Source organism: Mobula hypostoma, chromosome 19 (assembly GCF_963921235.1).
Source record: "Mobula hypostoma chromosome 19, sMobHyp1.1, whole genome shotgun sequence".
Lineage (NCBI taxonomy): Eukaryota > Metazoa > Chordata > Chondrichthyes > Myliobatiformes > Myliobatidae > Mobula > Mobula hypostoma.
In genome coordinates this window covers 8,363,200-8,384,948 of record NC_086115.1, presented here as the reverse complement: position 1 = coordinate 8,384,948, position 21,749 = coordinate 8,363,200, and the positions used below count along the sequence as shown (strand labels likewise).

At 46.8% G+C, this 21,749-nt stretch overlaps 1 protein-coding gene across 3 annotated transcripts in view; it reads right to left on the bottom strand.

The window, feature by feature from the left end:
• The window catches only part of sfxn2 (sideroflexin 2), a 142,104-nt gene that overhangs the window by 90,099 nt on the left and 30,256 nt on the right, over positions 1–21,749 (bottom strand). For all 3 annotated transcript variants that reach the window (XM_063071286.1, XM_063071284.1, XM_063071285.1), the window contains 2 exons: positions 19,069–19,248; positions 3,059–3,229 (listed from right to left, as the gene is read on the bottom strand). In XM_063071286.1, coding sequence (XP_062927356.1) covers positions 3,059–3,229; positions 19,069–19,238 — 341 coding nt within the window. In that variant the 5' untranslated portion in view covers positions 19,239–19,248. The remainder of the gene's footprint in view (positions 1–3,058; positions 3,230–19,068; positions 19,249–21,749) is intronic.

Below are 21,749 nucleotides of genomic sequence, written 5' to 3'. Positions count from 1 at the left end.
AATCATTCTCGTGAACCTTCTGTGAACCCTCTCCAATGTCAGTATATACCTTCTAGAATAAGGAGCACGAGTACCTTATAGAGCCTCAATATCACATCCCTGTTCTTACATTCCAGGGGTCCCCAACCAGTTTTGCACCGCGGACCGGTTTAATATTGACAATATTCTTGCGGACTGGCCAACCAGGGGTGGGGGGTGGTGTTCAAGTAGGGTGAAACTCACCTCAACATGTCTTTTACAGTTAGGGTTGCCAACTTTCTCTCTCCCAAATAAGGGATAAAAGTAGCAGTCAAATCCCGGGACACTTGTGTTTACCCCAGGAAAGACTACCATGACCATGAAGCCTTGCGCGGACACCTGCGTGCGTATGCGTGACGTGCGCATGCGCGTACGTGCCGACTTTTTTCCACAAATCGGTTTTGGCTTAATCTTCCCGACTATACTGTACATACATAATTTCTTCTTTATATAGGCTGTGCATTTATCAAATAATTCCTGGTTTTACTATATATTGGTGTTATTTTCAGTTTTATGTGTTATTTGGTATGACTTGGTAGGTTAATTTTTGGGTCTGGGAGCGCTCAAAAATTTTTCCCATATAAATTAATGGTAATTGCTTCTTCGCTTTACGCCATTTTGGCATGGAAGGTTTCATAGGAATGCTCTACCTTAGCGGGGGAAATACAGGTCAAGGGCAGTCCCGCATGGGACAAATCAATTAAGCCCGATATACGGGATGTCCCGGCAAATACGGGACAGTTGGCAACTCTATGTTCAAGTTCAACAGTGCGTGACAGGGAAAGGTGCAGCTGACTCATATCGTTTCCTCGCGGACCGGTAGCACATGCTTTACGGTCCACGGCCCGGTGGTTGGGGACTGCTGTAATATTCTATACCTCTAGAAATGAATGCCAACATTGTATTCACCTTCTTCACAACCAACTCAACCTGGAGGTTAACCTTTAGGGTATCGTGCACAAGGACTCCTAAGTCCCTTTGCATCTCTCCATTTTGAATTCTCTCCCCATCTAAATAATAGTCTACTCGTTTATTTCTTCCACCAAAGTGCATGACCATACACTTTCCAACATTGTATTTAATTTGCCACTTCTTTGCCTATTCCCCTAATCTATCTAAGTCTCTCTGCAGGCTCTCTGTTTCCTCAACACCACCCGCTCCTCCACCTATCTTTGTATCATCGGCAAATTTAGCCACAAATCCATTAATACCATAGTCTATATTATTGACATACATTGCAAAAAGCAGCAATCCCAACACTGACCCCTGTGGAACTCCACTGGTAACCGGCAGCCAGCCAGAACAGGATCCCTTTATTCCTACTCTCTGTTTTCTGCCGACAAGCCAATGCTCCACCCATGCTAGTAACTTCCCTGTAATTCCACGGGCTCTTATCTTGCTAAGCAGCCTCATGTGCGGCACCTTGTCAAAGGCCTTCTGAAAATCTAAGTACACCACATATACTGCATCTCCTTTGTCTCCCCTGATTGTAATTTCCTCAAGGAACTGCAGTGGGTTAGTCAGGCAGGACTTTCCTTTCAGGAAACCACGCTGGCTTTGGCCTATCTTGTTATGCGCCTCCAGGTCCTCTGTAATCTCATCCCTAACTATCGATTCCAACAGCTTCCCAACCACTGATGTCAGGCTAACAAGTCTATAGTTTCCTTTCTGCTGCCTCCCACCCTTCTTAATTAGTAGAGTAACAGTTGCAATTTTCCAGTCATCTGATACAATGCCAGAATCTATCGACTCTTGGAAGATCATTGTTAATGCCTCTGCAATCTCTCCGGCTGCTTCCTTCAGAACTGAGGCTGCATTCTATCAGGTCCAGGAGATTTATCCACCCTCTGACCATTAAGCTTCCTGAGCACCTTCTCAGTCGTAATTTTCACTGCACAAACATCACTTCCCTGACACTCTTGAATGTCTAGTATACTGCAGACGGCTTCCACTGTGAAAACTGATGGAAAATACGCATTCAGTTCCTCTGCCATCTCTGCATCTCTCATCACAATATCTCCAGTGTTATTTTGTATTGGTCCTATATCTACCCTCGACTTTCTTTTACCCTTTATATAAAAAGCTTTTAGTATCTTCTTCGATATTAGTCACCAGCTTCCTCTCATAATTCAAATACTCTTGCAATCTCATTGATATCTTTTCTGTAGACAGGTGACCAGAACTGTAGACAACAATCCAAATTTAGCCTCACCCAAGTCTTATCCAACTTCAACATAACATCCTAATTCATATATTCAATACTTGGATCTATGAAAGCCAACGTCTCAAAAGCTCTCTTTTCGACAGTTTTCCCAGATATCCTTCTGTTTGAGATCAGTGGTTAACATTTTACCATTAAAGAAATGTATGTAGTCAGAGAGGATACAAGGGGTGCTGGAATCTGCTGGAGTGGGTTCAGCAGCTCGTGTCATGCACTGATTTGTAAGTGTGACACCTGTGACCAGGTGGGTTTCGTCCAGGTGCTCCAGTTTCCTCTCACATTCCAAGGACGTCTCTTAGAAAGGTTGAACAGTCTCCTGGATGTAACTGGGCAGCATGAGCTTATCGGGCTGCAAAAGCCTGTTACTATGTTCTCTTTCTCACTCCTTCCTCTCTCACACTCCCTCTAACTTGCCCCTCTCTCTCCTTCCCAACTCACCCTCTCCCTCTTTCTCTTCCTCTCCCCACTCCCTCCCTCACCCTCTCCCTCCCTTAACCTCTCTCTCCCTCTCTCCTTACCCCACTCCTTCCCCAACTCCACTCCCTCCCCTCTTCCCCTCTCTCTCACACTCTCACCCTCACTCTTCTCCACCCCTCCAGCATTCTCTCTCCCTTTCTCCTTCTAAAATGCAGAAGGAGCATCTAGGCTGGCGTTGAAAACCTCACGAGAGGACAGCGTTACCTGTGGGTCACACAGCGACTGCACATCTGCCAGCACTGAACCGGTACGCCAGGAGTGAGAGCAAGTTACATGTGACCTTCCCCCTGGGATTGCCGTAAAGGAAAGCTGGATCTGAGCACCAAATGCTGGTAGGCGTACCTGTAAAACTGCAACATGAAGCCAGTTATCGCCATCCCGCCAGGGACTTGAAATGACATCCGCCCAATCAAATTCATCCTCTCTCCACTGTCCGGGTGGAACGCAGAGTCGTAGAGTTTCTTTGCGTACAGCAGCTGCTCCTTGGTCGTTCCTGGAGGCAGAGTACCAGCTCTGGAGAGTAAAATAAGGAGCCATGTACATCATCAAATTCTCTTTCTGTCTCTCTTCAGCCGAGCAAAAATGTGGTGCAACATAGTCGTTCACAGATTGAAACTTCTAGTCAAGTTTATTGTAACATGCGCAGGTACAACGCACGTCCTCTCCACCCACTCAACATCAACAACTCTACAGTTAACACTGTTGCAATGCGCAGGTTCCTGGGCTTCATTATTTCCCAGGATCCTCTGTGGGAGAAACATATCTCTTTCAATAACGAAAAGACTTGGCAGAGGATGTATTTCTTGTAGTAATTGGTAAAATTCTATCTTCTCTAGAACATCCTGGTGCAATTCTTTGCTAGTATCATAGGAGCAGCCTCATGTCAGCCGATTCTGTCTGGTTGTTGCTGCATCCTCTCACAATATACAACAGTGATAGCGAACAGTCAGGGTAGCAGAAAAGGTCATTGGCTGCAAAGTACAAAGTTTAAAGTACACTTATTATCAAAGTATGTATAAATGATACAAACTTGAGATTTACAGGCAGCCATGAAACAAAAAACCTGAACAAACCCTTTAAAAAAAAGATCAAATACCCAAAGTGCAGAGAGGGAGCGAGAAAAAAAGCACACAAATTATGTAAACAACAGAATTGAGAGCAAAGGCGAGTCCATTAAAAATCTATAAGAAGGGAAAAGATGAAACATGAGGACAAACTAGCTAACAATATAAACAGGATTATAAAAGATTTTTCAGTTATATAAAGAGTAAAAGGGAGGTGAGAGTTGATATTGGACCACAGGAAAATGAAGCTGGTGAGATAGTAACAGGACAAAGAAATAGCAGATGAACTTAATAAGTACTTTGCATCAGTCTTCACTGTGAAAGACATTAGCTGTATGTAAGGGGTTTCTTAACTTTTATGTTACTGCTAAGGCTAATAAAATGGCTTCTCTGTAATGTTAACTGCTGAGTTAATGGTAGCAGCTTGTTTGGGTTATAATTACTGATAACGAGAATTGCGTTCATTTGCTAACCAATTGGGATAGATGTTATTCTTTCTTGTGTGTCTGTAAGCTATTGTTTTCGCGGGCTTTGGGGAGAAGGCGCGATGGGGACAGGGAGAGGAGACGTGATGAGAGAGGTGCTGTAAGCTGGGCGAGGATTGGACCCAAGAGGGAATCCGAGGACCACGGCTTTTTGGGAGGAGAACCGAAGAGGAAGGATGTGCTGGAGGCGGTCTGGCTGACCACCGTGGTTGGTCCCAGGTGGCGGGTCGAGGAGGTTGGCGGAGATCGAACGGTGGAACGAAGACCCCGCTAATTGAGCTCCAACGGTTGTGCACGAAGAGGCTGAACTTTGATAAGTTTGGCGCCTTTTACTTTCTTTTTATATTGTATCTCTATTAATTACATAGTTCTAGTAAGATCTATAAAGTGTAATCTGTAAATGGTACATTGTGTGCTGTCTGTTAATTGGCGGTGTGGGGTACATCACACAGCATCCACACAAACTTGATTACCCAGTTTGGCGGGGACGAAGGCTGCTCCCCCCAGACAAAAGCGAGCCGAGCGAGCCTGAGGCTTCCCGGGGGCTACATTGTGGGGGCCATCGTCCCGGCTTGGATTCTGTGGAAATTGTGTGATCGGCCTGTTTAAATTATGCAAGCTGCGGGGGCGGAAAGCTGGTGTACCTCTGTGGAATTGCTGGTTGCTACTGCATGCGTGTTGGGTGGGGTGGCTGTTGGTACCCCGGAGGTCTTTGTTCGAGTTCAGGCTAGCGCTGACGAGTTGGTGGTGGGACTGCCAGTGCCTATTGATGCCCCAGGTGAGGCGGGGCCATGGGCTGTCTATACTGTTGGGAGAGAGAGGAAAGAGTGGCCTGATTCGGAGGTAGTGTCTGCGAATAAATGTTCCAGCTATGGCAGGTTCCGCCTGGTTTTTGGGATAATGTCCACCCCTAAAGGGGCGGAGCGGATCTCTCATTTGTTGAATGAGTGGGAGTGCTCGGTTGAGGGAGAGCGGCAGTGATTGGTTGGAAGTTTGAGTAGGTGGGCTGGTGATGTTGTCAGAACTATCAGGTTCAATTACCTCGTAGTGACAGCTGCCAGTTATCTGAAAGCAGGGGGAAATGCGTCTGGTTCGACTGGAAGTAAAATGCAGCGCCTGGGGGGCTTTCCATACCTGTGTCAGGAGATCGGGGGAAAGTTTTCAGGGTACCTCCTCTGGCTAGGGGGGCAGATAAATTGCTTGCAGTACCAGGGGGATCAGCCCCTCCCTCAGTTGTTCAGCTGATCAGAGAGGGGTCGGGAAACTTAGTGGAGGCCCAGTGGAGGAACGGCTTGGGGTCTCTGGGGGAGCACGTTCCCAGCAATGTACCAAGGAACTCCCGAAAGGAAAAGACCCTATTCCTGCAGGCTTAGAGGGACCACGCCCTAGGGTGTCGTTACAGATAGATGGAAGCTATGCTAAAGTCATCCTCTACACCGGGGCGCAGGTCAAGTTATTGTACAGTTCGTTTTACAACCGGTTTCTGAAGCATTTACCCTTGACAACATTAAGGGCACCGGTGATTTGGGGTACCAGTGCTGCTGATTATCCAGAAGACGGTTATTGGTCAGTGAAACTGGAGTTCTTGAAGGCCAATGTGTGGGTGTCAGAGGGTTGTGAATCGTTAATGCTGATGTGTCCGGACCCTGTTGAGACGGGCAGCGTTTCGACTCTGGGGGGTACCAACACCCCGCTGGTGAGGAGGCACATGGGGGCCTGCCAGGAGGAGGAGGAGAGTGAGAGCTGTTTGGGCGCATTGTCTGTGCACCCAGTGTTTCGAGCTGCTTGTGAGGACGTGTGTAGCAGCATTGGGCCGGTACCGAATTTAAACGAGAGCTGATGGTGGTATGGCCTGGGGGAGGTATCTGAGGGTGAGACCTTCTTAATGGACGCTCCGAAATACCACGAGGGAGGAGAGTTGACCGCTGAAGACACCTCGGTGAGAGAGAGGTCGCGGTGACGGGCCCCTGCATCCGTGGAAGATGTAGGCAGCATGTGTGTGGATTATAGGACTCTGAACAGGCACACCGTCCCTGACCAGTATACGGCCCTAAGGGCCGAAGACGCGATGGTCTGTCTGAGCGGTGCGATGTGGTTTAATGTGCTGGATCTGAGGAGTGGATGTTGCCAGATCCCGATGAGTGAGGCCGACAAGGAGAAGACGGCCGTTATAGGTCCCCTAGGATTCTTCCGGTCCGAAAAGATGCCACAGGGCATATCCGGAACCCCTGCAACCTTCCCGTGGGGCATGAGGAAGACCATGGGGGATGCGGACTTGCTTGGAGTTTTGGTGTATTTGGATGATCTCCTAGCATTGGGATGCGCCTTGGAAGACTATGAAGCGAGGCGAGTGAGGGAATCCCGGGCGACTAGAGATTAACAAAGTAAAACTTTCTTTGGACCAGTGCCAGGTCTGGAGAAGGACACAGCTTCTGAGTGAGGAGATTTGCACCGCTGAACTGAACGTTCAGAAATGCAGGCCGGAGACTGAGTGCTGCAATTTTTGGACAACCATTGAAGAATTGGAGTCCACGCTCGTCAAAGTGGAGATGGGGAAACGGAATTCCGAGCCGAAACGGCGGTCATTTACTGATGAATTAATCCAGAGAGACGAAACAATGACCAACCTTCGAAAGGATCAGCAGAAACTCAAGAAATCGATCCAGAACGGATTGGAAGAAGCTGGCGGTGTAATTGCGTCCCAGATAGAGAGGAACACGAAGCGTGAGTCCGAACTGCTGCGACTGCGGGTAGAGGCAGAGGAGTCAAAGGAGAAGCTAACGTCTCGATTGCAGGAAGTTGAAGAGACTGCGGAGGCCAAGTGCTCCAGTTTGGAGAAAATCAAACAGCAGCTACCAATCGAGGAAATGGGGAAGAATACTAATTCGAAGGATGATGTGCTGGATGTGTGGTACATGCTGCCTTTCGCTAACTTCCCCTTGTTGGATGAGGAGACTTTTGGCCCTTCTCAGGGGTAGTGAAGAGGATTATCTGTGGGCAGCCGGGGTTACAGCAGGACCCTGAAGGAAAGCTCGGCTCGCTTTCGTCTGGGTGGAGCAGCCTTCGTCCCCGCCAAACTGGGTAATCCAGTTTGTGTGGATGCTGTGTGATGTACCCCACACCGCCAAATAACAGACAGCACACAATGTACCATTTACAGATTACACTTTATAGACTGGAATTATATAATTAAAAGAGATACAATATAATAGGAAAGTAAAAGGCGCCAAACTTATCAAAGTTCAACCACTTTGTACACACCCGTTGGAGCTCAATTAGCGGGGTCTTCGTTCCACCATTCGATCTCCGCCAACCTCCTCGACCTGCCACCTGGGACCAATCATGGTGGTTCACCAAAGTGTGTCCAGCACGTTCTTCCTCTTCGGTTCTCCTCCAAAAACCATGGGCCTCGGAATCCCTCTTGGGTCCGATCCTCGCCCAGCCTATAGCACCTCTCTCATCACGTCTCCTCTCTCTGTCCCCATCGTGCCTTTTCCCCAAAGCCCATGAAAACAATAGCTTACAGACACACAAGAAAGAATAACATCTATCCCAATTGGTTAGCAAATGAATACAATTCTCGTTATCAGTAATTATAACCCAAACAAGCTGCTACCGTTAACTCAGCAGTTAACATTACAGAGAAGCCATTTTATTAGCCTTAGCAGTAACATAAAAGAAGAAACCCCTTACGTGTACGCCAGGGGTCTGTGAGCGTTAGAGAGTAGGAGTGAGTGCCATTACTATTATAAAGGGAAAAAGTGCTAGGCAAACCCAAAGGTCTTAAGGTGGGTAAGTCACCTGGACCGGATGGACTATAATCCCAGAGTCTTGAGGGAGGTTGCTGAAGAGATATTGGATGCATTGGTCATGATCTTTCAAGAATCACTTGATTCCGGCGTGGTCCTGGAGGAATGGAAGGTTGCAAATGTCACTCTACTCTTTAAGGGAAGAAGGCAAAAGAAAGGAAATTATAGGTCAGTTAGCCCAACCTCAGTGGTTGAAAAAGTGTTGGAGTCTATGATTAAGGATGAGGTTTCAGGGTAGTTGGAGACTAATGATAAAGTAAGTCAAAGTCAGCATGGTTTCTGTAAAAGGAAATCTTGCCTGACAAATCTGTTAGAGTTCTTTGAGGGAGTAACAAGCAGAGTGGACAAACGAGAGGCAGTGGATGTCATTTACTTGGATTTTCACAGGACATTTGATAAAATGCCACATGAGGCTGCTAATCAAGATAAAATCCCATGGCATTACAGGAAAATGGCCATTTTTGTTGGTTGTCCATTGTGTCAGACGATAACAGGAAACCTCCGTGGGAGAAAGGAAAAGCCACTGTACCGGGGCAGTTCCACTCTCTCGAGCTCAGAGGTTCATGTCTAGTGATACAAACAAGCATCACAAAACACAGTTTTCCTTGGTTGCAGTGGATGACCACGAGGTCTTCTGAGCCTTGCCATGCCCTTCACTCTCCACAAAGCATTGTAGAACCACCTTCCTGGCCATTGGATCTCATTGTAGATTCCACTTGCCCAGTCCGCTGGAGCTGACTTCACATGCAAGGACAGGGATGTCTCCGTCTCACCGGTGTACGAGGCCGCCGGCTACCCCCACCTGGTTCAGTCCACCTGTCAAAGCGGTGTACTGGGGTGTGGCCGCTGTGGCATGCAAGGAGCTATTTGGCGCCATCAGGCCTCAAATCTTGGTGAAATAGGGATGTGCCTGGCCCAGCATGTGAAGTCAGCCACAGTAAACAAGGAAACCCCAGTTAGTGATGAATACTCGTACCACTGGATCTGGACGTTCAAGGTCAAGAGAGTGGAACTGTCCCAATGCAATGGTTTTTCCTCTTTAAAAGCTCTCCCACACAGGTTTCTTGTCTATTTATAAGAAGCCAGTTTGCGGACTTTTAACTTTCAAGACCCTGTCAAGGCCATCCTTGAGGTAACTGTATAGTTTTCATCACTGAAATGATGTGACATTATCAACGAGTTGGCATGGACACGATGGGCCAAATGGCCTCCTCCTGTGCTACAATCATTCAATGGTTCCAAGTACTGTGGGGAAAAGCACAAGAATGTTGACCTTGAAATGGGAAGCATATGAGATGGTAAAGTTGACAGAAAAGTTAATTCTGGAACACAATTTCTCATTAATCTTCGACAATGGTGTCAAGAACTGAAGTGTGGGCAAGTGTTCAGAAGTTCTTCATCCGAAGCAAGATTAACATAGGAAATGAACTTCTAGATTAGGAAGCAGAAGCACGAATTGATTTTCAAGAAAGAATTATTTAGCAGGCAGTTGAATGCTGAGAAGGGTTATGACTAGTTATCACTGAAAGGATAAGTCACCACGAGCCAATATCCCTCCTCATTCATAATTATTTTGTGAGTTTGAAAATAAGCCTTGAATGTTACCACATAAGAACAGGGCCACTTGAGACACTGCAATAAGAGTAGAATGCTTATCGAGGAGTGCTGTAATTTGGCACAGTTCTGCTCACTCACCTATAGGAAGGGTATCAATAAGATTGAAAGAATAGAGAAAATTTACAAGGCTGTTGCCAGGACTTGAGGACCTGACGTATGTGAGGTGAGGGCCTCCGCCGGTCAGGGTGGACCATAGGTGTTGCATCCTACTGTCTAGGTACGCAAGCCTGGGCAGTACAATATGGAGAGCAAGCTGTTGCCCACGTAGCAAGTTCCTCCTCTCCACACATCTGATGAACCCAAAGGAACGGCAGAGATCGATGCAGATTAGTACCAGCAGGAGTTGGTAGTCAACATTGAACTCAACGTAGGACTGCCTTAGGGACTTCAGCTCCGGATCTTTCCCTCGGAGTTTACTCCTGAAGCCTTCCCCATGAGTAGGTATAGCTGCAAGGCCGTGGAGGTTTCAGATCAGAGTTTTCCTTCTCCCAGATGAGCTGCTAATGAGCCCCATCTGCCCGAAGCAACTGGTTTTAAGGCGCCAATAACCTGCCTTTGCCCCTTCTCCTGTCAGTAGAAATGGTTCTGCCGGGCTTGGTAGCTAAGCCACACGTGAAGGCCAGGAGCTGGACTTGGTTGTCAGAGGCTATTTGAGACGCACGTCATTGGGAGCGTTTAACAGGTAGTGGGAGCTTGTCCCTATCACCACACCCAGCTATAACAACATTAAGGAACCAGAGGTACATGGAAAGATTGGACAGGCTAGGACTTTATTCCCTGGAGTGGAGGAGAACGAGGAGAGATTTGATAGAGAGATACAAAATTATGAGGGGTATAATTTTACACAATGGTTACGGCAGGCAGGCTTTTCTCCCCCACTGAGGTTGGGTGACCCCAGAACTGAAGGACATGGATTAAGGATGAAAGGTGAAATGTTTAAGGGGAGCATGAGGGGAAACTTTTTCACTCAGAGGGTGGTGTGAGTGTGGAAGTGGTGGATGTGGGTTTGATTTCAGCATTGAAGAGAAATTTGGAGAAGTACATGGATGGGAGGGGTATAGAGAGTTGTCAATGAAACTAGGCAGGTTAATAGCTCAGCATGGACTAGAGGGGCAGAAGGGCCTGTTTCTGTGCTGTAGTGTTCTGTGACTTTATGACCTTGGATTAGGAGTTATTTCTCTTGTGTTCTATGCTGGTCATCTCTCCATCATTAGATTATTTACTGTGCTTGCTGTAGTTTATGCTGAAGCATACATGAATCAAAGCTATTAAAATAGTGAACAATATGCTGGTTGCCAAGTTGGATTTGAGTAATGACAAATCCTTTTACCCCAATTAAATACTACAATTTGCAGTTAAAAGACTGTAAGAGACACGTTAATGAGTTTTCCCCATTGACAAGCCAGCCAGTTAACAGAACCAATCTAAAATTTCTGGTAGCCTTGGTTACCAGACTTGAAATTCAAATTCAAGAATTCAAGGACACCTTGAAAGGGCGATGCCTCAAACAGATGCCATTCAACATTAATAACCCCATTGCCCAGGACTTGCTCTCACTGCCACCATCAAGAGAGGAGCTACAGGAGCCTGAAGACACGTTTTAGGAACGACTTCTTTCCCTCTGCCATCAGGTTTCTCAACAGTCCATGAATACTCTTGTTGTTGTGGCCTCATGGACCCCTGCACACCAAGCCTTCTTGTTGGAAACTGCCTCCCTAAGATCCCCCAAGGTCATACGCATTGTCTGAGTAATACCATCTATCCATCGTAGCCTCTGTCGTCCTCTCCTTCTTTTACCTTTTGTTTTACCTAACATGAGTCCCCTCCAAGGAATCCTGTTTTCTCATGCTGTGGCCAAAATATTTGAGCTCTTGTCTCATAGTCCAGCCTCCCAGTGAGCAGACTGGCTGTATTTCTTCAAGTATTGACTTGTTGGATCTTCTTGCTGGCCAACTTAAACACTACTCCAACGTGAACTTCACTATTTTTGATCCTGTTTTGAACTAGTTATTTAGCTTAATATATATTTTTATTTCTTATTGTAATTTATAGTATATTCTATGTATTACACTGTACTGCTGCCACAAAACAACGAATTTCAAGACATATGTCAGTGATGATAAACCAGATTCTGAAAATGTATTGAGTGAATAATCTAACATCGATAAATATATCCAACTGAAATTCAGCTGGAAGGTCAATAACACAAAGTCAAGGATAAAAAGGTAAGGACTGAAAGCAAAGTGAGAATTTGTTTGAGCAGCAAACTGGTATTATCTCGAGTGCATTACCTGAAATGGCATGGTTATGTGGAGAGAGAGAGGGAGAGAGGGGAGGAGGAGAGAGGGGAGGGGGAGAGAGAGAGAGAGAGAGAGAGAGAGAGAGAGGACTAACTAGATTACTGTTGCATAGGCTTAATGGGCTGAATGCCCTCCTACCTTCTAAAAGCTCAGATTCTAAAATATTTCAATAGCTTTGCTAAAAGTCACTTTTTTTAGACACTATACTATCTTGAGGGATTCAGACATGCCTTTGGAAACTGTGGTGTCTGATTTGCATCCTTATCAAGCTTCTGGTATTTTAACAGCTTTTAAATGTGTTTGTCTGACTGGAATTTACCCTTCTCTAGATTTTTAAGTTTATTTACTGGTACGGCGTGGGAAACCAGTAGGAGACTCGATCCCGGAGGAAAGGATGGGGTGATGAGGTCATGATGACAGTGCATATAAACAGCTGTGTGAATTTGCAAGATTTTGCCTTCAAGAGAGATTAATGGGAGGGGGGCGGTGCAGCGGAAAGCAAATACTGTTCCAAAGATGTCAGAAATATTATCAAGGCAACCATAAGCATGCTGCCTTAGCATATTTAACTTGAAAAGAATTGTGTTTTATCTAGAAAGATAAATAAAGCCCACTGAACAGGAATTAGGGTGATACTACTGAGGGTCAATAAAACAGAGGCTTTGCTAATGAATTGGTGGAGTTCTTTTCAGGATGAAACATTAAAAGATTTAAGACCATCAGACCATAAGACAAAGGAGCAGAAGTCGGCCATTTGGCCCATCAAGTCTGCTCCGCCATTTTATCATGAGCTGATCCATTCTCCCATTTAGTCCCACTCCCCTGCCTTCTCACCATAACCTTTGATGCCCTGGCTACTCCGATACCTATCAATCTCTGCCTTAAATACACCCAATGACTTGACCTCCACTGCTGCCCGTGGCAACAAATTCCATAGATTCACCACACTCTGGCTAAAAAAATTTCTTCGCATCTCTGTTCTGAATGGGCGCCCTTTAATCCTTAAGTCATGCCCTCTTGTACTAGACTCCCCCATCATGGGAGACAACTTTGCCACATCCACTCTGTCCATGCCTTTCAACATTCAAACTGTTTCTATGAGGTCCCCCCTCATTCTTCTAAACTCCAAGGAATACAGTCCAAGATCGGACAAACGTTCCTCATATGTTAACCCTCGCATTCCCGGAATCATTCTAGTGAATCTTCTCTGTACCTTCTCCAATGTCAGCACATCCTTTCTTAAATAAGGAGACCAAAACTGCCCACAATACTCCAAGTGAGGTCTTACCAGTGTCTTATAAAGCCTCAACATCACATCCCTGCTCCTATACTCTATTTCTCTAGAAATGAATGCCAACATTGCATTCGCCTTCTTCACCACCAACTCAATCTGGAGGTTAACCTTAAGGGTATCCTGCACGAGGACTCTCAAGTCCCATTGCATCTCAGAACTTTGAATTCTCTCCCAATTTAAATAGTAGTCTGCCCGTTTATTTCTTCTGCGAAAGTGCATAACCATACACTTTCCAACATTGTACTTCATTTGCCACTTCTTTGCCCATTCTTCCAATCTATCCAAGTCTCTCTGCAGACTCTCTGTTTCCTCAGCACTACCAGCCCCTCCACCTATCTTCGTATCATCAGCAAACTTAGCCACAAAGCCATCTATTCCATAATCCAAATCATTAATGTACAATGTAAAAAGAAGCGGCCCCAACATGGACCCCTGTGGAACACCATTGGTAACTGGCAGCCAACCAGAATAGGATCCCTTTATTCCCACTCTCTGTTTCCTGCCAATCAGCCAACGCCCTATCCACGTATGTAACTTTCCCGTAATTCCACGGGAATACTTGTTAAGTAGCCTCATGTGTGGCACCTTGTCAAAGGCCTTCTGAAAATCCAAATATACAACATCCACTGCATCTCCCTTGTCTAGCCTACTTGTAATTTCTTCAAAAAATCGTAATAGGTTTGTCAGGCAGGATTTTCCTTTAAGGAAACTATGCTGAGTTCTGCTTATCTTGTCATTTGCCTCCAGGTACTCCGTAACCTCATCCTTGACAATTGACTCCAACAACTTCCCAACCACCGATGTCAAGCTAACAGGTCTATAATTTCTTTTTTGCTTCCTTGCCCCCTTCTTAAATAGTGGAGTGACATTTGCAATCTTCCAGTCCTCCGGAACCATGCCAGAATCTATTGACTTTTGAAAGATCATCGCTAATGCCTCCGCAATCTCCACAGCTACTTCCTTCAGAACACGAGGGTGCATTCCATCTGGTCCGGGAGATTTATCTACCTTTAGACTATTCAGCTTCCTGAGTACTTTCTCTGTCGTAATTATGACTGCGCACACTTCTCTTCCCTGCCACCCTTGAGTGTCCGGTATACTGCTGATGTCTTCCTCAGTGAAGACTGATGCAAAATATTCATTCAGTTCCTCCGCCATCTCCTTATCTCCCATTACAATTTCTCCAGCATCATTTTCTATCGGTCCTGTATCTGCTCTCACCTGTCTTTTACTCTTTATATACTTGAAAAAGCTTTTAGTATCCTCTGTTATTATTAGCTAGCTTCCTTTCATAGTTCATCTTTTCCCTCTTAACGACCTTCTGTCACAATGGTGGGGCATTGGGAGCAAGGGTGGACCCAAATGCAAGACACATCTTGTGAGGTTATTTAAATTTAGTTTATTGTTCGATACCAGGAGAGCAAGGCAGGAGCAGGAATAGCCAACTGGACAAGGACTCAGGACTACGACTAGGCTGGGACTAGGGGTCTGGGCCAGGACTCGGAATTGGATCCCAAAACTGGAGGCGACGTGAAGAGGCTATGGTATGGACTCCGAGCCAGGGACTGGGCAAGGACCCAGTACCTGGGTCTTGCCTCAGGCTCGGACCCCAGAACCAGGCATGGACATGACATGGGCTAGGGAGAGGAGGAACATGGAAAAACAGAGGCTCGGTCTCGGGAGAGCAGGTACATGGAACCATGGACACAACACAGAATACAGAGTCTGGACCCCTCCTTGGGTACAGGACATAGGGCCGGGACTCACACACAGAACAGCGAGCCGGGACCCCTCCTTGGGTACAGGACATAGGGCCGGGACTCACACACAGAACAGAGAGCCGGGACCCCTCCTTGGGTACAGGACATAGGGCCGGGACTCACACACAGAACAGAGAGCCGGGACCCCTCCTTGGGTACAGGACATAGGGCCGGGACACAAAAACCCCCGCGGGGCAACAGCAAGATGGCCTGACTTACCCCACGGAGGTGAGGACAGGACAAACACCAATGAACACCAGACAGTACCTATCTAGCTCCAGCAATAGAACTAGACCGAGGTGCAGGCGAGGGCTACAGACGAGGGCTAGAGGCGAGAGGGGCAGAGAAGGGATACAGACAGGAATCACAGACCGCCAGGGCCAGGACTTGACTTGGTACTTGGATGCCCCCAGAGCCAGGACTTGACTTGGAGCCTCCGGGTAGTGGCGAGCTCTTGACTCGGCCCGGGAATAGTAGACAGCGGTTCTTGCTTCCCTCCGGCGGGTTAACTGACGGACCCACCTCGATGAGGAACCTTTGCAGGCTCGCTTCGGCGAGGTAACTGGACAGGGTTGCTCCGGTGAGGAAGGGCGAATTACCGGCACTCGCTTCAGCAGAGACTAGGCTTGCTCTGGCCAGATGACATCGGCACACCGTACCTTGGTGACTTTGCAGAAGCTCCCGCGCCGAACGGCTGAAAGCCGGAGACTATAAACTACCGGTTCAGCTGAGTGTTAATTGCCTCTAATCACCAAAGCTGAGGGACATGGGAAAACAGGGAATCAACGGTCCGGATCGTAACATAAACAAGGTAAATTTAAAGGGACTCCGATCTGGACCATGACACCTTCTTAGTTTCCTTTTGTAAGGTTTTAAAAACTTCCCAATCCTCTGTCTTTCCACTAATTTTTGCTTCCTTGTATGCCCTCTCCTTTGCTTTAACTTTGGCTTTGACTTCTCTTGTCAGCCACGGTTGCATCCTTTTTCCATTCGAAAATTTCTTCTATTTTGGAATATACCTGTCTTGCACCTTCCTCATTTCTCACATAAACTCCAGCCACTGCTGCTCTGCCGTCCTTCCTGCCAGTGTCCCTTTCCAGTCAACTTTGACCAGTTCCTCTCTCATGCCACTGTAATTTCCTTTACTCCACTGAAATACCGACACATCAGATTTCGGTTTCTCTTTTTCAAATTTCACAGTGAACTCAATCATGTTATGATCACTGCCTCCTAAGGGTTCCTTCACCTCAATCTCTCTAATCACCTCCAGTTCATTACACAATACCCAATCCAGTACAGCCGACCCCCTAGTGGGCTCAACAACAAGTTGTTCCAAAAAGCCATCTTGCAGATATTCTACAAATTCTCTCTCTTGAGATCCAGTGCCAACCTGATTTTCCCAATCCACTCGCATGTTAAAATCCCCCACAATTATCATAACACTGCCCTTCTGACGAGCCTTTTCTATTTCCTGTTGTAATTTGTAGTCCACATCACTGCAGCTGTTTGGAGGCCTATAAATAACTGCCATCAGGGTCCTTTTACCCCTGCAATTTCTTAGCTCAACCCATAAAGATTCTGCACCTTCCGATCCTATATCATCTCTTTCTAAAGATTTTATATCATTTCTTACCAATAAAGCCACGCCTCCCCCTCTGCCTACCTTCCTATCCTTCCGATACACCGTGTATCCTTGGACGTTCAGCTCCCAGAGGCATGCATCCTTTAGCCAGGTCTCAGTGATGGCCACAATATCATACCTGCCAATCTGCAGCTGTACGACAAGATCATCCACCCTATTCCTTATGCTGCATGCATTTAAGTATAACACCTTAAGACCAGTATTTGGTACTTTTCGCTTTGTTTGCCCTGCAACTTCATTGCACTGCAACTCATCCCAATGGCTACAAATTTGCCCCATCACCTGCCTGTGTTTCCTGACATCTTTACTGCTCACTATCTTAGATTTATTTCTGTTTTCCCCTTCCTCCGCTCTATCATTCTGGTTCCCATCCCCCTGCCAAATTAGTTTAAACCCTCCCTAACAGCTCTATTAAACCTTCCCGCCAGGATATTGGTCCCCTTCGGGTTCAGGTGTAACCTGTCCTTTTTGAACAGGTCATACTTCCCCCAGAAGAGATCCCAATGATCCAAGAATCTGAAGCCCTGCCCCCTGCACCAGTCTCTCAGCCACGCATTCATCTGCCTGATCCTACTATTCTTGCCCTCGCTAGCACGTGGCACAGGTAGCAATCCCGAGATTACTACCCTGGAGGTCCTTCTTCTCAGCTTCCTTCCTAACTCCCAGAAATCTCTCTTCAGGACCTCCTCCTTTGTCCTATCTATGTCATTGGTACCAACATGTACCAAGACAACTGGCTGCTCACCCTCCCCCTTCAGAGTATTCTGGACCCAATCCGAGACATCCCGTACCCTGGCACCTGGGAGGCAACACACCATGCGGGTATCTCTATCAGGCTCACAGAATCTCCTGTCCGTTCCCCTGACTATGGAATCCCCTATGACTACCGCACTCCTCTTCTCCCTCCTTCCCTCCTGCACAACAGCGCCAGGCTCAGTGCCAGAGACCCGGTCACCGTGGGCATCTCCTGTCAGGTCATCCCTCTCAACAGCATCCAGAACAAAATATTTGTTGCTGAGGGAGACAGCCACAGGTGTGCTCTCCACTATCTGGGCATTTTCTTTCCCTCTCCTGACAGTCACCCAGTTTTCTGACCCCTGTAGCCTAGGGATGACTACCTCCCTGTAGCTCCTGTCTACCACCTCTCCATTTTCCCTGATAAGCACTAGGTCATCAAGCTGCAGCTCCAGATCCCTAACACGGTCTCTGAGGAGCTGCATCTTGGTGCACCTGGCGCAGATGTGGCCATCAGGGAGGCTGGAGGTCTCCCAGGATTCCCACATCTGACACCCTGAACAAAGCACTAACCCTGCAGGCACGCTATCTAATTCTACAGGAATGAAACAGGAAAAATTAGTCTACTCACCCACTTACCTCGCCAAACAGACAAACTTTTTAAACATTTTAAAGATGAGAAATTAGTTTTATTTGTCACAGGTACACTGAAATATCAAGCATACAGTGAAATGTGTTGTCTGAATCAACAATAAACACAGTTCGAAGAAGCCCGTAAGAGTCGCCATGCTTCCAGCGCCAACTTAGCAGATGCACAGCTTACTAACCCTAACCTGTACGTGTTAGGAATGTGGGAGGAAACCAGGGCACCCAGAGGAAACCTACTCAGTCAGAGGGAGAACGTATAAACTTACAGACAGGGTCAGAATTGAACCTGGGTCACTGGTGCTGCTATGGTGTTACACTATTTGTTACAGCACCGTGCTGCCCACCAAGTGGGAAACCAATGGACTTTGGACAAGAAACAATCAAGAGAGGCACTACAAGTTGTGTGAAGAAGGGCTGGGGGATTCTAGATGGACCGAATGGCCAGTGATTTACTACTAATTTCTTACTTTCAGTGCATAATTATTCCTCCTAATGCTCCTTCTGATTAAATCTATTTAAGAATGTAACACTAATAAAATGCATAATTACATTTGTGATTGCATCACCTTCAATCCTTTGCCACTTCCATCTATCACCTCTCAGGGTCTGACATACCTGTCTATCACCCCCTTACCTGGATCCACCTGCTTGCTAGCTCCTGCTCCAATTCCTTCCTCCATCTTTTTATACTGACTACCTCCCATTTTTCTTTTCAGTGCAGATGAAGGGTCCCGACCTGAAATATCGATTGCCCATCTCCCTCCATAGATGCTGCCTAACCCACTGAGTTCTTCCAGCTCTTTTTGTGTTTCCACAATTATATTTCACTTTTTAGTGCTGAAGGAACAACAAGCAATCTGCTAGAAGAATTTGGTGGCTCGAGCAGCATCTGTGGTAGGAAATGGATTCGCACACGTGCATCCACCTTTGTCTACCAAAGTTGGGATCTGGTTGTGACAAAGCACCTGCCTCCTCGGCCGGAATGGTAGGTTGTGTACCTGCATCTGTCGACCAGATCCTTTGCTTTATCGAGGCTTGCATTGGATAATACCACTGTGCGTGGGTCTGTGATGTTGAAAAAGTGTTTTAACCGGCCCATGAACGTGCTCTGGTCCCATCGCGGAGCATCGATGTTAAATTTAGTTAGATCCACTCTGTTTCCTGCCATCTTTCAAAATCTGGAAGAGAAAATGTTTTCCAATATCAATAGAGATAAGAACATCAATTAAATTAATGCTAGAAAGAAGGATGACCTTCCCAGAAGTACATTTAGCTTTGTGTTGGGCCAAAGGACCCATACTGCTCCATGTACACTGGACGTACTACAATAATTATTAATATTCTCTCCCTCGGTACATTCACAAATCAAGGTACTATCGAAGGCTCACAGAGTCATTGAGCAAGGGAACATGCCTTTCAGCACAGCTGCTCTATGCCAACCACGATTCCCATCTAAACTAGTCCCATTTGCCTGCATTTGGCTCAAGTCCCTCTAAACCAGGGGTACCCAACCTCTTTAACGCCCTGGACCCCTACCGTTAACCAAGGAGTCCACGGACCCCAGGTTGGGAACCTCTGCTCTAAACCTTTCCTACCCGTATACCTGTCCAAGTGTCTTTAGTTAATGTACCTGCCTCAACTACTCACTCTGCTGGCTCAGTTGATGTACAGGCCAAACTCCAGGTGAAAAACTTGTTCCTTAAGCTCCTATCAAATGTCTTCCCTCACCCTGTACCTAAGCCCTCTAGTTCTTGATTCCCCAATACTGGGAAAAACACTGCGTGCAATCACCTGGCCTACTTCTGTCATGATTTTATACACCAAGGTTATCCCTCATTCTCCCACAGTCCAATGAATTAAATCTTACACTGCTCAACCTCTCACTACAACTTAATCCCAGAAACATCCTAATAGACCTTTCCAGCGTAATGGCATCTTTTCCATGGCATGGTGGGCCAGTACTGAAGACAACATGCACTTGGTAAGGACAATAGTCAAGTGGAATATTATTGTCACAAGTACGGGTTTTAAGAAAAGCTCCTAAGCCCAGTAGAACCGTTTCCACTGACAGAAGGAGCCAAGGTGGGTTACTGCCGCCTTACAACCAGTCACTTGGGGCAGATGGGGCTTGTCTGCCGAGGTTGGCAGCTCATCTAGGAGACAGAGAACTTTGATCTCAACCTCCGCTGCCTGGAAGGTATACCCACCCATGGGGAAGGATTCAGGAGTAAACCCGGAGCTGGAGTCCCTAAGGCAGCCCAATGATGAGTTCAATGCTGACTGGCAACTCCTGCAATGTCACTGGTGCCAGACTGTTCCTCTGGATTCATCAGCTGTGTGGAGAGGGGGAGTCTGCTACATCAGCAGCAAGCTTGCTCTCCACAACATACTGCCCTGGCACATCATGGAGACAGCTGGCACGCAACCTGACCAATGGAGGGCCTCAAGATCGGGCAATCATGTGGCAGCAATATAGCATGCAGACATGGCCAAGAGGCTCAGTTGTTGTTCAGACCAAACATCAGAATGGGGAGGAAATATGATCTAAGTGACTTTGATCGTGGAATGATTGCTGATGCCAGACACGGTGGTTTGAGCATCTCAAAAACAACTGATCTTCTGGGATTTTCAAGCATAAAAGGGCCAGAGTTTGGTGCAAGAAACAACACACATCCAGTGAGCAGCAGTTCTGCCGCCAAAAGTACCTTGTTAATGAGAGACGCAAACATGAGGAATTCTGCAGATGCTGGAAATTCAAGCAACACACATCAAAGTTGCTGGTGAACGCAGCAGGCCAGGCAGCATCTCTAGGAAGAGGTACAGTCGACATTTCGGGCCGAGACCCTTCGTCAGGACTAACTGAAGGAAGAGCTAGAAAGAGATTTGAAAGTGGGAAGGGGAGGGGGAGATCCAAAATGATAGGAGAAGACAGGAGGGGGAGGGATGGAGCCAAGAGCTGGACAGCTGATTGGCAAAAGGGATATGAGAGGGACAGGGGGAGAAAAAGGAGAGAGAGAAGAAAGAAGAATGTGTGTATATGTATAAATAACAGATGGGGTACAAGGGGGAGGTAGGGCATTAGCGGAAGTTAGCGGGACATTGAGTTCATTGAGTTCTCAAACTTCCACTAATGCCCCACCTCCCCCTCGTACCCCATCCGTTATATATTTATATACATTCTTTTCTTTCTCTCTCTCCTTTTTCTCCCTCTGTCCCTCTGACTATACCCCTTATACCCCTTGCCCATCCTCTGGGTTTTCCCCCTCCCCCTTTTCCTGCTCCCTGGGCCTCCTGTCCCATGATCCTCTCATATCCCTTTTGCCAATCACCGGTCCAGCTCTCGGCTCTATCCCTCCCCCTCCTGTCTTCTCCTATCATTTTGGATCTCCCCCTCCCCCTCCCACTTTCAAACCTCTTACTAGCTCTTCCTTCAGTTAGTCCTGACGAAGGGTCTCGGTCTGAAACGTCGACTGTACCTCTTCCTAGAGATGCTGCCTGGCCTGCTGCGTTCACCAGCAACTTTGATGTGTGTTAATGAGAGAGGTCACTGGAGTATGGCCAAACTGGTTCAAGCTGACAGGAAAGCAAGTGTAACTCAAACAACGAACAGTTGAGTGCAGAAGAGCATCTCTTAATGCATAAAGCTTCGAACTTTGAAATGGATGGGCCACAACAGCAG